This window comes from Paramisgurnus dabryanus, chromosome 7 (assembly GCF_030506205.2).
Source record: "Paramisgurnus dabryanus chromosome 7, PD_genome_1.1, whole genome shotgun sequence".
In the NCBI taxonomy this organism is placed as follows: Eukaryota; Metazoa; Chordata; class Actinopteri; order Cypriniformes; family Cobitidae; genus Paramisgurnus; species Paramisgurnus dabryanus.
In genome coordinates, this window is record NC_133343.1 from 11,093,829 (window position 1) to 11,110,751 (window position 16,923).

Here is a 16,923-nt window from a genome sequence, read left to right on the forward strand (position 1 = left end):
AAAAATTTTGCAGATTTTTTTAAAAAGTCTTGTTTTGGGGTTTTTGATATAATTTATGCAAATCAAGTTAAGGGAACACTGCACTTTTTTGAAAATATACTAATTTTCCAGCTCATCCAGACTTAAATATTTGATTTTTACCGTATTGGAATCCATTTAGCCGATCTCTGGGTCTGGTGCTACCACTTAGCATAGCTTAGCACAATCCATTGAATCTTATTAGACCATTAGCATTGCGCTAAACATACTCAAAGAGTTTAGATTTTTTCCTATTTAAAACTTGACTCTTCTGTAGTTACATAAAGTACTAAGACCAACAGAAAATATAAAGTTGCGATTTTCTAGGCAGATATGGCTAGGAACTATACTCTCATTCTGGCGTAAATAATCAAGGACTTTGCCGCCGTAACATGGCTGCAGGAGGCGCAATGATATTACGCACTGCCCGAAAATAGTCCCCTGCTATTGAGAGGTTGTTTTCAATTCCAAGGACGCAAAGAACGGACTTGCGTTCTCATGGAGGTCGGTCTTGCCAGGCGACCTTGGAAGAACCAACTCAGAAGGTCGCGAAAACACAGAATGCATTTGTGAGAATTGAGATGTGTGCGATCTTCCTGTTGGTCACCTGACCTCCGCCATTGTTTTGCTGCAATGACTTCTGGGGCGCAAAGTGATTTCAGCGCGAGAGTCTGCACTCGATGCATCCTCGATATCAAGAACACATAGCGGTATTTTCATGCCTCCTCTGTACTTGTGTTCTTTGAAATTGAACTTCGACGGTTAATGATGACGTAGAGCGAGGACAAAAGGAACCAAGATCGCCAAAGAACGCATATTGAGAAACAGCCAAAGTTACTAAGGGGACTATTTCTGGCTGTTGCATAATATCATTGCGCCTCCTGCAGCCATGTTACGGCAGCAAGTCCTTGATTCTTATGCCAGAATGAGAGTATAGTTCCTAGCCATATCTGCCTAGAAAATCGCAACTTTTAAGTTTCTGTCATTCTTAGTACATGATGTAACTACATAGGAGTTTTAAATAGGAAAAATATCGGAACCTTTTGGTTATTTTTGAGCGCGATGCTATTGGTCTAATCAGATTCAATGGATTGTGCGAAGTCATGCTAAAAGTGGTTCCGCCAGACACGTAGATCGGCTGAATAGATTCCAAAACTGTACAAATCAAATATTTAACTCTAGGAGAGCTGGAAAATGAGAATATTTTTAAAAAAGTGAAGTGTCCTTTTAAGCACAGTTTTTTCATTATGGCTTTATCCTGAGGGTCCAAAAGGTTCCACAATCAAAGATCCCACCATCCAAAAACATATTTTTATTTAGTTATGTTTTTCATTTGTTTGGAGCAGACAACTCCCTCACTCAAGGACAGTGGTTAACATAGGGAAAGTAGGTGGTTGTATAAATCTGATTCAAGTGGTATAGTATATTGGCCGTCTGAATGTATTCCACCCCTGCGCTCCCTCGTGATCAAGATCAGCACTCTGTAACCTTGAGGATTTGTTATTATGATCATGGAGAAATTATAGAACTCAATCTGATACAGTGACCTTGCCAACCACAACCATTGAAAATCCACACCCACTTGTCATGAGGGCTACATTATAGAGAACACCACTACATCCCCCTTTGCACACTCTCACTCAAGTGCCTACACAAATGCCTACACATATATTCTCATATGTTTACAAACAAACTGTCATACACAAACAAACACATAAAACCCAACCATATCCTATAGTAAGCAAGTCATAAAGGCATGTTTTAGAAAGGAGATACAATATTGAGATGGTCAAGCTCCTTTGGCTGAGGAACAGGAATGCTAACAAGCATTAAGCATTTTTAACCTTCCTTATAGTAGAAATATTGTATATAGAGTAAAATACACATAAAAATGCTTGTTGCGTGCCATGATGGGCTGGTTGTGTGCATTTCTACATGTACATTTGTACAGTAGGTGCAACAGACTCCTACATGACTAATTAGCAAGAACTCATTAAGGCTGTGGACGCCTGACCAAACCGTAGCCCTCTTTTCATAATGATGCTGGATCTGCCAACCCTGAAAACCCTTTACACTTTTTCAATCATTTGTCTGTTCAGGGTTCACTCCTCAGTTGACATTTTTCCCTTTGAAAAAGTTTAAATCTCATCTATTAAGTTGCAGGGAACCTAAAGATGGGATAAGTATTGTAGCTACTGTAGGCTGACGTTTTTCATTTCTCCTTACACTAACTGATGACATAATGAACTTAATGTCTGGTTGTTCTTAAATCCATCACAGCTTATAGCTTCAAAAACAACACATGAAGACACAATTATTTAGATGTTATATAACAGAAGACGAGAAATTAAGAGAACATTTTTAAAGAAGCTTTAAAAGATGTTTTAAACTTGAATTCTTGAACTCTCATGTGTTACAGACATCTATCGTCTAGACAAGCCTCGAAGGCCCACTTTGGTTAAACTAACCAAATTGTAGCGTCAAAGATGTCAGCTATTTATAGCCATGATAAGTAAGTGTTTAATTGTTAAACAAATGTGATTTGGTGCAGGTTTGAAGTGAAATTTCAGGAAATTTAATTTTAATGTTGCAAAATTGACTGTCTGGGCAGCTGATTCCATGAATGTCTTAAGCCAAGATGTCTTTAATTTAGCTTGTTAAAAGCCAGAGTGTGACGTCTAGTCTCATGAAGCGCACTGTGTTATGCTGGGTCTGTTTCTCAAAGTCTCCAGAGAGTGAAGGCTGTTGATGCTTTCGAAATGACTATAATTAGGGCACATCTGGATTTCCCTTTCATGGCTGTTTAGAAGCTGTTTCTGATTGACATGTCTGGTAGTTTCGCTAAAGGTTGATAGAAGGGCCAAGACAATTTACACATGTTATTTTTTATTTATGGTTTTAGGGTTCTCCTCTATAATTCCTCACAGTTCTTCAATAGAGATGCACCAATATATCAATATTTTTAAAACAACATTTCATACTGGGGCATCTCTATACTTCAAACTCAACTGTGTTCATGTGATTCCCCTGCATTATATTTTAACATCAGTTATGTTTGTCTGTTTGTTTGTGTAGTTTTAGGCAACAGTATTCAATAGTGGAATCCACTAAGAGTGGAATTAAACATATTTTCTATATATGACATTAACTCAAAGTGCCTTTAAATCGAAAGAAACAATGTATGAAACAACGTTGTACTTTTGAAAATGACCTGCAGGTGGCGCTGTGGCTTAAAAAGTTGATTACACCTTGCATATTTGTGTTTATTAATTTATTTTAATAAAATGTTTTGTTTTTAAGAACAGACATAGCAAACGGTAAATAAAACAATCAGAAAACGAAAAATAAAATAAAATATAAAATAAAAACTACCCCTTGCTTATAACTTTTTAAAAACATTTAAGTGCTTTATAAAGATCAGTTCACAAAATCAGCTCTCAATTGGCATTAAATGTAAATTATAAATAGAAAAAATGTAATAATAAAATTACTGTTAAGGCTATTGGCTCAGCTGAATGATCTGGCGTGTGTATGGGTGGTATTTTGTAGCCTTATTGATTTCCTATATGCTGCTGTACAACACTGCATATATGGGGTGCATTTGGCAGACTGATGGTGCCAATACCACACTGTTCCTACTGAGGATTTGTAAACCTAAATTCTCTCCATTGTGTGTGGGGTGATAATCCTGTGGTATCATTGTGCTTGCCCCTGTTGTTCATCTGTCTTGAACATGCCCCGGGGGTGCAAAGCAGTGATGCCTCACCTCATTTCCTCGCTTTAATAAAGCAAGATGAATTGGACCATGGCGCGCACTTATGTCGTGGCGCGATCCCTTTATTGCAGAGCATATTAAAAAATGGAATGAGTTGTACTTCATTATGAGTACTGTTGAGCTCTGCGTCTATTTACCAAGCATAACTGGCAATGAAAATGCGCCCTTGGATACAAATATATCTGTCTCATGAAGCCAAATGAGCTATTTAAGCCTGAACAGGCATAAGGCATATGCCTAGTGTAGTTGTCACACTGACCTGCATTTTACAAACCATTCAGCTTGCTTTTGCCAGACAGTGCTTCAGTTATTGCTTATGTCTGCATTGACTAGAATAGAATTTTGTAGACCATATATTGGAGAGAAATCTGGGGTTCTTAACCATTTTCACTTCAAGACCCACCAAAAATATCTGAATCCCCCCACTCATAATAAAATAATCTAGAGCTTTGCATAACTGCAATGAGGTTTGGGCTTATTTTTAACGATTTCAAGTCATCTTGAGGCCCACTGCTTAAGAAACACTGAGGTAAACATAACCATGAAGTTATTAAATCATCGTCCTGTATCATTCTGATTGGTGGAAAATGTCTTTTCAAACTTAATAGAAACTCAATCCTAAATTCCTGTATATTCCTGTAGATCAACTGGTGGAGCATTGCAGTGCAAATGGTCATAAAATACACATTCTTACACTGTAGGCCTATATGTTGTAATGCATTGGATAAAAAGTAAGTTTTGTTTTAGAAAAAAATCTGTTACCTTTGAATTTTGTATGATCATCTAAATAACCAACATATTAAGATCACAAGAAACCAAAAAAAAAATCAGTGGGTATATTTTAAACGCAATACATGTTTAGACAATTGCAGATGTACAGCAGCTTTAAACTCAATGGTTATTGAATGGCATAGTGTGGATGACGTGGGCAGCCCTAAGGACCGGTTGACTGAGATAGATCAATCTTTGTGTTTAGCCCTGAGCCTCAGGGAAGACCAACGCACCCCACCAGTCACGCATGGCCGCTCCTTGAATAGGTCTGATCTCCTATCATCAGGAGATCATTTAAAGGTTAATCAATTGATTTTAACTAGATCTTATAATTTGAAATCGAAGGTCAGGATTTTAATAGCCGTTTGTCTGTGACCAAAACAATTTGAGAGCAAATTAAACGTATATATGAAAGCGTTGGAGCCTATGCCCTTTCCTTAAATGACGTGATCATCAGAGAGAGGGAAACAGCGACTCGTGTTTTCATTGGGAGAGGCGAACTGTGCCGAATAAATTATAGTTGACATTTGGATCTTGATGAAAAGGTTGAGCCTGAGACACAGTAACTAAATAATGTTGAATGGTCAAATGCTCCAGGCAACATTTCAAAATCCATTTCCCCCGCAAAACTGCATCGCGTGGCAATAAGACGCCTTTAATTGGTTTGCGCACCGAGTAAACCTTTCTGAGATGCGGCGGGGCATTTTCTCTAGGGTCCTGTCTAATTTAAAGCATGTATCGTGGTGCCAGTGCGGTCTCTTGTTTTATGCTCCGAACTTCTCTGTGTAGTCTCGGTTCAGTTGTAGTTATTGTCCTGTGCAGAAGGGTCTATGGACGCCATCCGCGCTTTCTGGGCCTTTCTTAATTTAGCCTGTGGTAATGCTCCCCTTTGCTTCTACATAATGGATGATTCTGCACTCCACCATGCAGGAAAGGTTTAATTAAATCATATTCCAATCATAATCCATGTTGTTAATTAAACTGGATAATTTATAAGTAGAAAAGGGGGTATTTATTAGCTGCTCTGCGGCGGTGCTGCTTCTATCACAGTGTATTAGAAGGCACCCCTCCATCCCCCATCCTTTCCTTGTACTATCGATGCCTTCACATGATTGATAATGGGACGGTGACTGCTGTACTATTTGTCTAATGGTGGTGCAATTAAATCCCCTTGTAAATGACCCATGCCTCATTTCATCCTAATCTATGGAATTTTGATTGAATTTGTCAGCGTTAATTGAAAAATACTGCTATTTAATGTCTGCATTGCAGTTGTGTCTTTAATGAGACTGTGTCCCTGTGACCCTGGGAAGGGGGTGAGGGGATTGCCCTTAAATTTGGGAAAGAGGAAGAGGTGGGGGATTGGGGTCAAGGTTTTTAGGGTACATGCGGGGAAGGTTCCCAAAGATTAGTACTAATGATTAGTGTGAGCAGACAAAACGAAAACATTCTTTTTAATTATGTAGACAAAATCATGTACACACAACCAAAGACTTTAAAAAATGGAGACACATTTATTGATTGGTAAAGTAGGTCTGCTCTGTTGAATAATTCATAATTTAACCCCAGTCACCCCCCCCCCCCCTTAAAAATGAATAAATACAAAATAGCAATCTGTTAACAATTACATTTGCATGAATTAAGTATAGTATTCACATAAACTAATGTATGCTTTATATAATACATTTAAATAAATAAAGTTTATCAGTCTCTGATTCAATAATAATCTCGACCATATTCACCAGGGAACTTGATTATGTATTTATGCAGAGTAGATTGGATCTATGTTTATATGTGTGAGAAAACAGTGCATGTGTGTGTGTGTGTGGGGGGGGGGGTGCTATTAAATACACAGAGATCATGGGTCTCAGATCATGACGTGTCTGAAATGACATTTTGTGATGACTAACTCCTATAAAGGGCTGATGTCCTTATAAACAGGCCAATGTCAGTGTCAGTTGTGTAAGAGTGTGTGAGGTTTCTTTTGTCCCCAAAGGCACTGGCATTGCATTACATGTTAGGAAGTTTATCAGTCAAAATACATCAGTACAATAGCTAAATGCAATAATAGTTGGTGGGGCTTATTTATTTCAGTCTGCTACATTTATTCTTGTTATATTTGTATCATTAATAAAGATTTGTTTTTATTATATATAAATATGCTTTATCGATGATATTTGAATGTGTCATGTATATGTCATTTGCTAATCTTTTGGCATAAATTAAAAACAGGTACATACTTAATATGTGCTTTATTTGTTTATTTAACCAAATACACTCTATGAATGGATATGATAATCTTTTACACATTTTTGTGTTATGCTTGTAACACATTATATGTCATTTTAACACATTATGTGTCATTTTACCAAGTTATTATTTAACAATAATAACACAGAGATGTGTGTGTTCTGGGACAATGCATTTAGTGTGTTTTCCCTAAATTAACACTGATTGCGTTGTTTTTAACACATCCTTTCTAATAGTGTTGCTATGCTTTTTTGTTGTTTTAACTTGCAGCACCTGCTTTGTATAATGTGATTTCTTTTTCGAATTCACCTGTTACTCAAATGTTTTCACCTATTTGGTAACTGTAATATACTGTACTGCAGCCACTGTTGCCAGTAGTATGAATTTCATTAACTGGCATGCAGGAATAACATTTGCATCCAGTTCATCCAATAGCATTATGGCAATTACAGTAAAATCCAGGCTACATCAGATTATCCCACATGATTCTTGTTTTGACTGTTTTGGGATGTGAGACTGTTAGTGACGGTCTAATGTAGAAGACAGCAGGCTCACTCACGGCTCCAGCGCGTAGGAACGGCTCCGCGCAACCGGATGAGATTGGACCAATAGAAAGCGCAAAGACGCGGTGGGTGTGGCCAGGGAGCGTCGTGGAGACGCTTAAACTGAAGGAGCGTAATTCAAACTCACACTTCAGTAGACGATCACAGCTGATGCCGGAGGAGCAAATTATTGATAAATAAAGGCAAACGGGAAAAGGACGTTGGAATGTCTCAAGGAAGGACGATAAAGCTTATCTGAGATGCTCGACCACACATTTCATCATTTTCAGCCACGGATTTCTGCTTTATTGTTACGCGTTTTTGCTTTAATGCACTTTCATCTTATCATAACGACTAAAATCCGTTTGGCGCCGAATTGAGTCGAAACACAGATGCAACGGGTTTGTGCTCTGCGCGTAGAGAAAGTCATTTACAGGAATACCAAACTCACAGAGTCGGCCAGTGTATGACACTGTGTAGCAGAGAGATCAGCATCTGAGAAGCAAAGGGGAGACAGCTGCTCCCAAACACTTCAGGACTTCATAAACTGTCCACATAAGATCATATGAGTGCAGCTTTTAGCACGCCGTTCATGATGATGCAGCGTCCGGTGGGAAGCACCACTGCATTCAGCATTGACTCTCTCATTGGAGGTCCTCCGCAGCCCAGCCCGGGACATTTCGTGTACACGGGCTATCCCATGTTTATGCCATACCGGTCAGTGGTGTTGCCTCCACCTCCGCCGCCACCTCCTCCATCCCTGCCTCAGAGCGCTCTACCCCCGACCCATCCGCACCACCCGATTCCGGGCTTACCCGGCGGGTTCTGTTCCAGCCTGGCGCTCACGTCGACTCTGATGGCAACGTTACCCGGCGGGTTCTCCACCTCGCCATCCCAACAGCAACAGGACGCAGCGAGGAAACTCGGATCTCAGTCTATTCACTCCATGTTTGAAAAATCTCAGGATATTCGCTTAGATGGGGATGACGGGAAAACGTTTCCAGGGAAAGATTCAACGGCCCTTTCGTCATTCCACGATTCACAGACAGTGCACACCTCCACAGGTAAAGATAAAAACAGCATGATAAACCCTGATAGCCAGAACAGATGATGTATTTCCAGCAGAATAACATATTAAAAAGAGAAAAACTTGACATGTAAAACAGACCTGCCACTCAAACTAATTTCTTATATTTTACGCTTGAAATGTTTGGAATATTTTTAGTTCATTCTTCTTATGCCATATTTTATACTAATTTCAAATCATTCGTTTATTATGAATCATTTACTCTCAAATTAATTTTATTTATGTACCAACAAGACATATGGAGGAAATAAAATGTCATTATTGTCGCTCAAAGAATGTCAGTGTCACGCACGTGAATTAAAGGCCCATGCGAGGTTTATCAGTGAATACCGCCTGAGGCCGAGCTGCCATCAATGACTAAATTAGCTCATTTTAATTGAGGGATGGGAGAGAGCCAACTGTGTTTAAATGTCCATAAAACTGTAAGCAAAATTCCCTGTCTCCTGGATCATTTATGTGTATGCAGAGTGAAATAAATGGAGTCCAACGTTTTAATAATATACGTTCGGAAAAGGACAAATTACTTCTGAAATCTTGACTATAAAATAATCAGTATGTTCATAAAATGCGTGAGAAAAAGAAATGTCAAACATAAAATGCAATTCGATTTCAGAAGTTTAAGCAATGTTTTCCAAAGGGATCCATCAGCATGCGTAATTGCGCGTAAAGTGATAAACATAAATGTTTTGCAAGCAAGACAGAGCATATCCACTAACAAAGCAGTTTGTTTTCTCAGTTTGAAATTCAAATAAAAACACACCGCTTTGTTTCGATATAATTAATACAAATGAAAGAACAGAAGACAAACTTTTAATATAATTATTTAGAATTGATGGAAGGCACAGCAAGTTAAAATAAAATGATTATTTAGATGTGTTTTCTTATAGCAGTTCACAATGTAATTCTGTTTATTATCCTCACCCTTTTACAGTGCGAGGTCACAGCAAAGACGACCAGAAGGAGGATGAGTGTCACAGGAAAGATGAGAGCTTCTCCATGGACAGTGATTTAGATTACAGCTCTGACGACAACGCGCCCGGTAACGCCATGTGTCAAAAAGAAGATGGAGACGCCAGCGGTGGAGCGGACGATGGTGTCCACGGTGGGAATGGGTCCGGGAACACCACCTCCACCGGGAAAAATCGGAGAAGGAGGACGGCTTTTACGAGCGAGCAGCTCTTGGAGCTGGAGAAAGAGTTTCACTGTAAGAAATATCTGTCGCTTACAGAACGGTCACAGATCGCCCATGCCTTAAAGTTAAGCGAGGTCCAGGTCAAGATCTGGTTTCAGAACCGGAGGGCCAAGTGGAAGCGGGTCAAAGCAGGCAACGTGAACTCCAAAACCGGAGAGCCCTCCAGAAACCCTAAAATTGTAGTGCCCATTCCGGTGCATGTTAGTCGCTTTGCAATACGCAGCCAACACCAACAGTTAGAACAGGCCAGACCATGATATAATGAGTTTGGTTAAGGACCAAGAAAAACAAAAAGAGGACACAAATTAACAAATTCTAAATATGACCAAACTGTTCTTGAAGTTGATGTTACTGAGGAACCCAGGACAATCTAAACTGCTGACTGCATTGGGCGCATTCTGTATAAACAACTTTGTTGTTTAATTGGAAAAGAAAGTTATAACGAAAGGCTCGAAGACCTCATACTGAGAGAAACTGCAGTTTTACTTCCAACTGTTTTGGACCAAAACAAATTTTAGTTCATGATATTCCAGTACGTATTTAAAATAAAACATCAGGACGATTAAGTCAAGTTTTATGTTTAGTTTTGTGACTGTCTAGTGTTTTGTTTGCAGAGATTAACATTATCATAAAAGGAGCACTTCTGGTCTCTGCTCATGCACACAATTTCATTCCGTTTATAGTAAAATTAAATATGTGCTCTTTATTTTTTATTGTAAAAAATGATTTTTGCATTTATTTTTCCTTTTTTACTGTAACATTTCAGACGTCATGGATGCGCTGCTTATTTATTTAATATTGTGAGAAAAACTTGCTAACGTTTTATGATTTATGACTTCAGTATATTGTGTGGATTAAAGCTGGACCATAAACAATTGTAAAGAAATGTGTTGTTGCTTTTTTAACATACACAACATTTTAATTAAATTGTCATTCTGTTCGCTCAAAAAGTGCAAATCATTATAATCATAATTTTAAACAAATTCAAGAAACGCTGAAGCTGTTTTGTCGCTCTCTGCAATATTTTTTGAATATTTTTTTAATTACTAGTTTATAAAAACAATTTATTTTATTACATTTATTATGTGTTTACTTAATAAAATAATACCTTTAGATCCGTTTTACCAGTAGATCGTATTTCAGTTGGTTTCATCGGTCTAGCCTAGTTTCTCTCCTTCAGGACAATTAATCTGAACCTGGACAGGTTTAAATCTTGTGACAGGAGAGTGTTGTTTGTGAAAGGGTTTCAGGGTCAGGGTAAGAGACACTCATGAAATCCACGTTGAGGACAACCTCAGTGCTATATCATGATCTCTGGCCTTATCTTACTTTAACTGTCTTATATGAAATTTATTCATATATATATAATGAAAATAACCGATTCTAATACAAGTGGATGCATGGATTTCCTGTCACGCAAATATTTAGGTTCAAAATTTTGTATCGATGTAATTAATTATATTCTATAGCCTTAAAATAATTATCAGATTCCCATTTATATTATAAAGTGTAATACTTCGGCATATATTATTATTATTTACTTCATATACTTTGTTGTAGGCGTCTGTATGAAAATCTGTGGAAAACATAATATTAAATACTGTTAATACAATTAGTTTACAAATTTTTTAGATTTTAAACAAGCCCAGATTTTTTGCCTTCTATTTATATCGTCAATTAAGACTCTTTAACTTTACACACACACACACACATGCTTTTTTATATTTTATATAATATAAAATATTTAAGCATATTTTCATTTATTTAGAAGCCCTATTTATTCTGTTATACATTATTAGTAACATTATTATTATTTAGCCTATTAAAAGATAATTGATATACATTTATTTATGGTGAGAATTTTAATATTCACGATTTTTAATTAAGTAAAAATTAGTAAATAATTAGATAACACACATGTAACTATACTAATTAATAATAGTGTGTAATTTCAACCAACTGCACAGAATTATTACACAGTAAGTATATGTTGCTTTTCATAGTACACTGCCATTACAATATTACACTTTTGTCAATGTATATCAAAAAGTTTAGTTCCTAATACAGCAGTGGTTAATAAACTGAAATTGTATCAACACATTTTTACTGACTTGATATACTTTCCAGAGAAATAATGAATTATAGTTGGCAGTAGATTTACAGTTGTACAGCACATGTCATGAGCACTGCTGTAGATCAGATGCTATCAGTGTCTCATTATCACTGACACACACACATACAGTATATCAACCTTCAAAGTGGACAAATGGACTGATGCTAATATGAAACCTGGAAAAAAACACATTAATAGAAACATCAAATGAAAGATATTACTATGACAATTGTCATAACTTAATGATTTTTTTTAGACTGTAATCAAGATTGGCATAGTGGCTGACAGATAAAGGGGCCAGGGGAGGGGTCGACTCGGGCCTCAGCTTTTCAGTCCAGCATGTCCCTCCTGAATTAAATTAATAATGTCAAATTAACCCCCAATGATTAATCCTGATGCAGAGCACGGGCTTTAGAACCAACACTACTGAAACAAACATGTTTCTGTCTAATCTGTATTAAATAACAAATAGATTTTACACTAATAGGTGGATGATTTAAGAAATATATTTAATAAAAAAACACATTTTATGACATATAGCATGTCGTTTGTTTTTAAATAAAAACATTTTTAAATCAAAATTGATTGTTTTATCAAAATCAATTATTTTGTACCTATGATTTAAAATGGATTTTTGTACATATTGTAAAGTTTCAAAATATTAATTTTTAATCTCATGCCCATAATCACTACAAACAAATACTTTTTTTACTGTGATAAGTGCAACATCAAAAAAATTTCTTATAACTGGCTATTAATACAGGAGAATTGTCACATGATTTGAACTGCTATTATTAACCAAAGATGATTTTTCAATGAGCATAAAGCGGTCAGTCTCTGTGCACGGCTCAGGATCAGAAGATGTGATCTGGTTGGCGTTTCTTGCTCTCTGAACATTTGGATTATCATCACAACATGATGGTGCGGCTCATGCCTCATTTCAGGGCTTCTCTAGCATTTCTAATGCCATTATTGTGTGTGTGTGTGTGTGTGTGTGTGTGTGTGAGAGAGAGAGGGAAAGACACATACATCATGATAGATGAACAGCTCTGTTAATGTACTGAACCAGTGCTGTGCCTCATTGGATTTCTAAGTGGAACTGATTTATGATGAGAGATGATCAGACTGGATTTGGACAAGATGCTTCAGGGTTTTGTGGTTCTGGACCACCACTGACATTTTAGGAATTAATTTCCCGTGGTTTCTTTACGCTACAACCACCGATTCTCAACCTTTAACAGTGTACAAGCTTAAATGTTTGTGAAAGGAATAACAAGAAAACAAACACATTTCCTGTCACTAACTTATAATCACGCTTCCATTTCCCTCTCACACACAAAACACTTCCTCTTTCAATAGATTGCTCTTTTTCACCCTGCCTTGTCTAATCTCTTTAATTACATCTGTTTTCCTGGGCTGCTGAGACCTCTTTTGTCCTCCCAGTGAGGGGGCTTTTGTGGGGGCCGATTCAACCCATGCATCCCCTCCTCAGATGCTTTGTGGAGCCGCGGCTCTCTTCCTGAGAGGGAGAGGATGAGAAGGGGATTAGAGGATCTTTATCTCATTAGAGCCACAGTGAGTTGGCAGGGCCTGGCTTTAACGCCTTCATCTGCACAGCGGTGGTTAGAGAGCAGACCGCACCCAGCAAAACAACCCAAACTTTGAGCGTGCCATTATGGATGCGACAAAGAAGAAATATATATGTAGATTATGTTGTATTTGAAATCTGTTTTTCAGCAAAGCAAATCTAAACTTTACCAAGAACAATTTAAACAAAATATTTTTTCTAATGTCTCGCCTTTAAAATTAATCCTATCATCAATTAATAAATGAAGAGAACATTATATTAAGAAGCATTTTTTATTGAAAAGAGACACATTACAGTATAAGACTCTGCATCAGGTATAATTTTTCAACACAGTACTGTACAGCAGACACAAACTTAATATAATAACAATAATAATTAGAAATACAACACCGATAATTCTAATAATGATAGATAGTCGTGATGCCGATGGACTGAAGGAAAGAACAAATACAAAACCCAAGTAGTGTGAGAGAGCCCCTCCCCTTTCAGATTAGCATATTCATTCATAAATAATTAAACGGGGCTCTCGGTCTTGAACGCATCAAGGATACTGTCGATGAAATGAGGTAACAAACACAAACAAAGTAAACAAAACAAACATATCACTACGTGTTCCTTGATTTTTTACATCTATTTACAAAAACGCAAAAGGTAAGACTGGTGAATGAATATTTGAGTAAAACAAGGATTAATTCAAGCAACTTGGAACATCCTGATAAATCCCACAAATCACGTGTTGTTGGATGTGATCCTTTGGTGCCATCACGGCATTACTGTAGTCAGATGTGTCTCTTTTGCTCCTTCATGCGAGTGGCTTGTGGACTACATGACAAAAACAGAGCAGTTTTGCTTAAAGTGTTATATTACAAAGAAAGGGGGAGAGGTTCAAGTCTGTAAAAAAAACAAAATTGGCTTTTCATATTAAAATGGCAGACTCGCTATGTGTCACCTGTCAGAATGCAGTCATTTTATGAAGACGAAGACATTTACACAGGAAGGAAACATTTACATCCGTTCATGCAAAAACATCAAAACAAAAAATTAACTCTTTCCACAGAAACAATAAGTGGGCATTATATTGTGGGTTCTTTACAAGATCTGTGTTCTGTAGTGCATTTAGTCATAAATAATGGTTATTGTGGTAAAGCCCTTTAAAGGCTGGCTACGATATATACAAGGCAAAAACTATGCAACTTTTCGAGCTGAAAATCAACTATACACCAAACCTCTGTCTCTTATCATGGGACCTGTCCTTTACTACAGTAAATATATCCAACTCTCACCGCTTTCCAGCAAGGTCTAGGCCTATTTAAGAGTCTTCACACACAACATTCCTAAACACCAACTCAACTTTCAAGGCTCACATTTAAAACCTTTACATATCACAAACCCTAAGCCAAGTACCTTCACATTTCTAAAACCAATGGGAGGAGAAACAAATATTTTGGAGTACGCCAATATCGCACCCTAAATGGGTTCTTTTGTAATGATATACGCCCTGAGACCCCTGAGTCTTGCATCGGCTTTACGTCTCTCAATAACAACAGCAGCTCAGTCCGCCAGGGTGATGTGCACGAACGTGGCGGGAAATTATTACTTGCGTGTCTACCTGGCTAAAATTTGGTTTCGTATTGCTTTAATACTCCTACATATCATTGACGCACAATAAAGATAAAAGACAAAGAAAACTAGGATTAAGAAGAAAATGTTCAATTTAGTGAACGTGAATGTTAAGGACACATAGGATGAAGTAGAGACCAGGGTGAACTTGACTAAAACAGGAGCACTTGCAACTTTATCACAAACCTTAATTTGTATTTGAAGATGAGGCTGGGTAAAAAAATTATGGTTTGTTAATGGGAGTGTTAACTTTAAATACTACTATTATGCATTAACAGAGAAAAAATTGAGTCTGATGAGAAAAGCAGAGTATGTATGTACAAACATAGAGATTGTAGACCCAGAGAGCCCTTCTGTTCACTGAGACTGTATATGAGGATCAGGACTCAGAAACAGAATCGAGTGCAGTGTAAAGTGTGTGAACAGCAACAGGTAGAGAAACCTGAGAGAGACACATCACTCTTTGAAAGCAACGACCACGCATTACAAAAGAGGAGTTCAGTCACTATTAATGATATTCTGTGCTTAGAGAGGTTTTGATAACCTAACGGTTTAAACTGGCTTGATAATAAAGTAAATGCGTGGATCAAAAGATTCAGTCCTGATTAATGGATCTAAAATCAGTATGAATTCAATAACACACACAAACACACGTCTATGCCCGCATACTTTACATGGACCTAAAATGATGACGTAATAATGTCAGAAGCAGCCCTGATGACCTTACATTTAGGATTTAGACACATCATGGATCAGCAAGCGGGTGTAAATCTAAATAAATAAAATAAATGCCCCAATCTCTGAAATGAAATTGTGATTCCCTTTAATTCTGAAAAACTTTAAGAATCTTCTGTTGGTCCAGCAAGGAACAACAAAATAAACTCAACTCTGCAATGTTTAAAAGAAAAAGTTAAATTCAAACTATGAATGCTGATTCTGGGTATTTTCTAAATAACAGCTTTTCACATTTCTTTAAAAAAAAGAAAAATATAAAACAAAGTAAACATAATGACCTAAATGACTGACTTAGAAAAGTGTGTGTGTGTGAGAGAGAGAAAGGAATAGACAGATTAAGTAGAAAGAGAGAGAGAGAATTTTAGAATCAGAAAGCATAATTGTCAGACAGAAAGACAGATGTCAACGTTTTAAAGTGAAAATCAGTGTGACCACATACATAGTGAAGTTCTGGGTAGTATTTTAGGCCCAGTGTTCGAGTAAGTGTCCCATACTGCCCCTGTCTTCATATGTCTTATACCTGCCCATTGGATCGATGCATCACGTACTTTGAACAGGCATGGTCAAAAAGCAAACCCTGGAGTTGTTTAAATGGATGCACTCTTGTTCCACAATGTGGACACTGGCCTCAAATAAAGTCCATGAAAACAGTGTGACCCACGTGACTGGCTAGGCCCTCGCCATCACGTTTTTTAAACAATGGGGTTTGCAAAGTCAGGGTGCTGTCCGTTTCACAAGCGGCAAGAAGGGTGCAAACACAGTGGCTCTGCTCATGCTTCATCATCTTTTTTATCATCAGTCATTCCCTTGAGTCTGGTCTATTCTTCTTATGATTCTGATGTATATAGGAAGGCGTATGTTAAGTGAGGTTGAAGGAGTGTTGTCTGAAATGCGGGTGCATATGTGTGTGGGTGCGTTCTATGTCTCATATAACTACATTGTTAATGCTGCTGCAGCTGTTATTGCGATTATTGTTTCTGCGGGACAGGTTGGGCGTGGCCATGAGCGGGTAACGCTCGTCGGGACAGCCATACTGAAGGAGGACGTCCATGCATTCCTGGCTGTTAGCCTGTCGCGCGTACGCCAGCGCTGTGTTGCCGTGGGCATCCCGTGCCATGATGTCCACCCCGTACTGCAGAGAGAAAGAAAAGAAGGGACTTAGATTTAGCAGGATGACAGACATTCTACATATTCCACTTTTGATTTGTAATAGCATTGCTGTAAGACACTTT

The 16,923-nt window shown here is 37.7% G+C and overlaps 2 protein-coding genes across 6 annotated transcripts in view; one reads left to right on the forward strand and one right to left on the reverse strand.

Annotated features, from left to right (window-relative positions):
* The first annotated feature begins 7,521 nt into the window (after positions 1 to 7,521).
* Positions 7,522 to 10,489, forward strand: gbx2 (gastrulation brain homeobox 2). The gene is made up of 2 exons (XM_065240322.1): positions 7,522 to 8,420; positions 9,375 to 10,489. Exons 1-2 carry the CDS (start codon positions 7,922 to 7,924, stop codon positions 9,890 to 9,892), a joined length of 1,017 nt encoding a protein of 338 aa, XP_065096394.1. The 5' UTR covers positions 7,522 to 7,921; the 3' UTR covers positions 9,893 to 10,489.
* Positions 10,490 to 13,589: 3,100 nt separating this feature from the next.
* Positions 13,590 to 16,923, reverse strand: part of agap1 (ArfGAP with GTPase domain, ankyrin repeat and PH domain 1) — a 178,810-nt gene continuing 175,476 nt past the window's right edge. For all 5 annotated transcript variants that reach the window (XM_065240022.2, XM_065240021.1, XM_065240020.1 and 2 more), the window contains one exon: positions 13,590 to 16,823. In XM_065240022.2, the coding sequence (XP_065096094.1) occupies positions 16,617 to 16,823 (207 nt within the window). In that variant the 3' untranslated portion in view covers positions 13,590 to 16,616. The remainder of the gene's footprint in view (positions 16,824 to 16,923) is intronic.

What these genes read in the sequence shown, in the direction of transcription:
- gbx2 (XM_065240322.1), top strand. Translation starts at nt 7,922, where the DNA reads ATGAGTGCAGCTTTTAGCACGCCGTTCATGATGATGCAGCGTCCGGTG. An exon ending in GACAGTGCACACCTCCACAG is followed by an intron (nt 8,421 to 9,374) that starts GTAAAGATAAAA and finishes ACCCTTTTACAG; the next exon opens with TGCGAGGTCACAGCAAAGAC.